At 32.1% G+C, this 4676-nt stretch overlaps 1 protein-coding gene across 1 annotated transcript; it reads right to left on the bottom strand.

Moving 5' to 3' along the window:
* Nucleotides 1-947: 947 nt before the first annotated feature.
* LOC109341907 (UDP-D-apiose/UDP-D-xylose synthase 2-like) lies at nt 948-3748 on the bottom strand. Its single transcript, XM_019579878.1, has 9 exons — nt 3403-3748; nt 3218-3310; nt 3017-3124; nt 2429-2543; nt 2198-2331; nt 2005-2106; nt 1780-1872; nt 1548-1683; nt 948-1456 (listed from the first exon to the last, which is right to left on the bottom strand). Exons 1-9 carry the CDS (start codon nt 3676-3678, stop codon nt 1344-1346), a joined length of 1170 nt encoding a protein of 389 aa, XP_019435423.1. The 5' UTR covers nt 3679-3748; the 3' UTR covers nt 948-1343.
* Between the last annotated feature and the right edge of the window lie 928 nt (nt 3749-4676).

The raw sequence follows: 4676 nt of genomic DNA, 5'->3' as shown, positions 1-4676 counted from the left end.
GTACTTAGCAGGCACACGCCTTAACCACTCGGCCAAAGCGTCATTCGTGAACAATAACGAAATTTCTTTTTATTTGATGTAGTCGCTTCAAAACAATCGTTAGCCACCTTAGCTATGTAGTTCTTCCTTAAATTCATCTATATGAATACAATTATTGCATGCCATCACTCAAGCAGACATTAATTCCATATTTCATGCATGAAAGATATGTGAATCATTTATGAGAGAAAAAAAACAGATCAATCTCATCCATAATAGTTATTCACAGTTGGTCCATGATATCTGCTAAATTTCCTCCCATTTTTCAACATAGGGTTGAGGTTCTTTTGCCTGTCGAAAAGAGTTGTTCTTTTATCTCATATTCCCATAATTTTAAAATCAAAATGTCAAAATTTCATTAAACCAACTCACTTTTAACATGCTTCAATAATTCCGAAACTTTCATGTAATTTAAGCAACAACTTGTGGTGCCACTTTCAGGAACAAGAACCTCAACAAAATCATTCCCTTCAAACTCCTTACAATTATTGTTCGTATGATTAAGAACTCAAGCAAACTTTCAACAAAACTGCACACTTTGATGAAATTTGATTCTGGTATGATTAAGAACAGTAGTTATAGAAGAGATGATTTCTCAATTAGCATTTGATCAGTTTCTTGCTGGACTTTAAAGGAACAAGCTTATTTTTATCTTGAATATATCGTATCCAATTGCAAACATATAAGCTTTTACAGTTTTTATTTATAATGCAACAGTATTTGGACACACTAGTAAATCCATATAGAATTCCGATCATTTTTCAAATAAGAAATGATTTAATTATCCTTGTACAAAACTTCAGTGCTAGATGATTCGAAAACTCAACATATTGTGTATTAACAAAATATGCGAGTAAAACCGATTTGTAATCAAGTTTTTCAACCACCACCGACAACAAACATAACACTATAAACTAATTGCCAGGTTTATTGATGACAAATGACAAATAGGACCCATACAATAAATTAGAACACATGGCTTAGAAGAACAAACAAAATGTTACAACTTACAGTGATCATAGGACCCATACAATAAATTAGAACACATGGCTTAGAACATCAAACAAAATGTTACAACTTACAGTGACCTGGAAAAGACAACAAAGCAATGACCACAGATCTCTAAAACATGGAAAAGAAAAACAACTGTCCTACACTTAAATACATAATAGCAACATAACTGATTTTATTTTCTAATACATAGCAACATAACAGATACCCGCAGATAAATTCCTGCTTAGGCAGAAACATATGGGATGAATAACCTTCTCAGAGGCACTAAACATCACCATCGCCGTGTAAGCTTAAGTTGCAATTGGTTTTGCAATGACTTTCTTGATGGCTTCGGCATATGTCCTGTGCTGATAAGTGAGAGTAGATTCAAGCAGATCCCAAAGTGAGGTCTTAGGATTCCATCCTGAGAGAGAAGGGCAACAACATCCCATTAACACTTCAAAGTATCTTATAATCATTCAGGTCAAATATGGTGAATGAATAGGGAAACCTACCAAGCTGCTTGTTTATTATGGTCATGTCAGGAATTCTCTTATCACTGTCATCATATCCCTCGCCATAAAATTCTTTTGAGCTCACATCAATTGTAGGTGTTTCAGGGGTTTGTTCTCCACTTACCTTTGAGTAAACCTGTAAAAATCCGATAATAATTCTTGAATCCCTGAAACAGCATGCCTAAATTCTAACATTAGAGTAAAAGTAATAAGAAAGGATTACTCATTTCACCTGAATCATCATTTCAGCTAGCTGCCTAACTGTAACCTCATTGTTTGGGTTACCCACATTAAAGATATGGCCATTGGCCCTGGCAGGATTTTCCTGTTAACGGGTAACAGCATTCAGTGGACCAGTCAAGAAAAATGATAGTTGAAGATGAACTTTCTACAATAATCACATAAACTTTATTTGAAAACAAATACTCTGCATGAAAGATTGGACATAAGAACCTACAATCATCAATAAGACAGCTTCAATAGCGTCCTTAATGTAAACAAAGGTTCGCTGGGATTCGCCACCATCCACAAGCTTGAGAGGCTCTCCTCTGAGAAGATTCTGCAGAATAAAGATAAATTTAGAACAAAATAAAAAATTGATTAAAAATATACAGACTTCAACCGACACTCTAAATTGAAAAGTAACTAACGTTGCTGAAGCAAGCCAGGACACGAGGAACACCCTCACTTGGACCATCAACGCCAGGAATGAAATCCATCCGAGGTCCAATCCAGTTAAAAGGCCTCACAATTGTGAAATCCATACCATTTTCAGCACCCTCAGCTGTCAAAGATATCATGTCGGTGAACAAAGTCAAGATCGGAAAACAGAAAAAGTCTATACCAAAAACAAATTATAATAATATAAATCAGCTTCTCACCATAAATCAGCCTCTCAATCAACTGCTTTGCACAGGCATAGGACCACCTCTGCTTTTCAATTGAACCAAAAATGCATGGAGAGTCCTCTTCTTTAAGAAGATAGTAAGCAGGATCCTAAAACAACATTGGAAATAATATAGCTGAACTTATTACAAGAAAGAAATAGTCAATGTAAGTCAATGTAAAAAGAAAAAAAGACAAACAAAGAAAATAACAGATAGGGACGACACAAATATTTGCTTGAAAAAGTCTACAGTCACTACTAAAATAGTAGATAGGAAGCTAACAAACAAATCATAAACAATCATATGAACTTTATTTTGTTTTTTAAGGTCAGAATCATACCAATAATTTATAACAAATGACAATATCTCAATTTATTAATTCCCTATAGTATAACTAACAAAGCCAATTTTAGTTAAGATCTGAAAACCTGGTGAGCTTAACCACCGACAGATTCCACAGTAAAAAATGGATGCAATCCAACGGTTCACAAAAATAATATCCAAAATGCAGAGATCTGAATTGAATTCCTTAATTTTAAAATGTCAAAAGAAATAGCAAAGATTATGAAAATGAAAGTTTACCTCACGAAGAGGACTATCTTTAGGGAGAAAGCTCCCAATAGTTTTCCCATACACTTCACATGTAGAGAAATGAATGAGCCTTTTGTTATTTTCCGAACAGTACTTCACCTAAACACAATCAAATCAACATCATTACACTTCAATTTCAATCAATTCATCAATATGCACAAAGATTCATTCTTGATTCAAAAGAACACGTACCACAGGAAGTGCATCAATGAAATTGCTGAAAATTGTATCGAGAGGTCGTGTATTATAATCCGCCGGAGTACAAATTGCAGCCAGATTTATAGTCTGAAACACAAAATAAGAAAATTATTTCCATAAATCCAAAATAGCATGCAATACATTGTTCGTTAGAAACATGTATAGATATAATTACGAACCAGATCTGACATCTTGATGAGGCCTTCGAGTCTCGAATCGTTTTTGATATTGAGGCGGTGAAAATGAATGCGACCGTGCCAAGGTAGATTATCGGGTTCCAAAAGGTGTTTGATCTTATCGTTGTAAACATCCAAGGCAAGAACATTGTGTGGGGTCTCGTTCATGATCTTCTCACATAGGTGAGAACCGATGAAGCCACCGGCACCGATCATGCATATTGTAATTGGCTTTATTTGGTTACCGTCAAGATCTACACGCTCCAATGAAGAAGACATTGTTCTTGTTATTTGTGAGAGAGTTAGAGAGATTCTTCTGTGCTATGGAATGGAATGGTATGGAAGTGGTGTGTGTATTTATTTAAGGGTATGGGGATGATGTAATAAATGAAAAGAAAATCGGGAAGGTATCCATTTACTCTACATATTATCATCAATTTTAGGAAAATTTAATTATTTAAATTAATAAATATATCTAAATTATTAGATTTATCTAAAATGGATAGTTAAGATGTAGAGTAAGTCTTATAAACTTAATTTCTTGGAGTAAATGAATACCAACTCAACAAAAAAAATAAAATTTAGAAGGAAAGGGAAAACACGTGTTTTGGATTATGACACCTCATTCAACATTAGTCTTTCATATACAATGAGATAAATTATTTTATTTCGTTACTAAAATTATAACACGTGTCATATTTAATTTTTTTTTACAAAAATAATATATGTGTCATATTTTTATTAGCTGAAAAAATAAATTATCTCATAGTACGAACATATACTTTATTATTCTCCTCATATTATACATGTTTTGATTTTGTTGATTTATATTAAGAAATCTCATAATATCTTATCAATAATTATATATGATTTTCATTCGGTTTAATTCGAGTTTTTAATAGAAGGTTGAAAAACATTACAATTAAACATTACATAGAACAAATTTTCTCCTAATATAATGATAACTTTATTCTCCTCATATTATACATGTTTTGGTTTTGTTGATTTATATTAAGAAAAATGATACATTCTGGTCAATATTTATATGTGATTTGATTCAGTTTAGTTAGAGTTTTTAATAAAAGGGTTGAAAATGATTAACGTTACAATTAAATTTGTGTTAAAAATGATTAATGTTGTAATATATATAAAAACTAAAATTAAATAATATTGACCTAACACTCTAATTTAAAATAATAAAATTAATGGAAAAATATTTCAATGCTGTTAATTTAAATGTCTCTCTTAAAAGATAATTAAAAATAAAAATAATTTAG

This window comes from Lupinus angustifolius, unplaced genomic scaffold (assembly GCF_001865875.1).
Source record: "Lupinus angustifolius cultivar Tanjil unplaced genomic scaffold, LupAngTanjil_v1.0 Scaffold_859, whole genome shotgun sequence".
NCBI classification, from domain to species: domain Eukaryota; kingdom Viridiplantae; phylum Streptophyta; class Magnoliopsida; order Fabales; family Fabaceae; genus Lupinus; species Lupinus angustifolius.
This window is presented reverse-complemented; position numbering and strand designations above follow the sequence as displayed.

Excerpts from the sequence above, each read along its gene's own strand:
- LOC109341907 (XM_019579878.1), bottom strand. The coding sequence starts at position 3,678 with ATGTCTTCTTCATTGGAGCGTGTAGATCTTGACGGTAACCAAATAAAG. Across the intron at positions 3,311-3,402 it reads TCATCAAGATGTCAGATCTG|ACTATAAATCTGGCTGCAAT; the intron begins GTTCGTAATTAT and ends TTTGTGTTTCAG. Across the intron at positions 2,107-2,197 it reads TCCTGGCTTGCTTCAGCAAC|AATCTTCTCAGAGGAGAGCC; the intron begins GTTAGTTACTTT and ends TTTATTCTGCAG.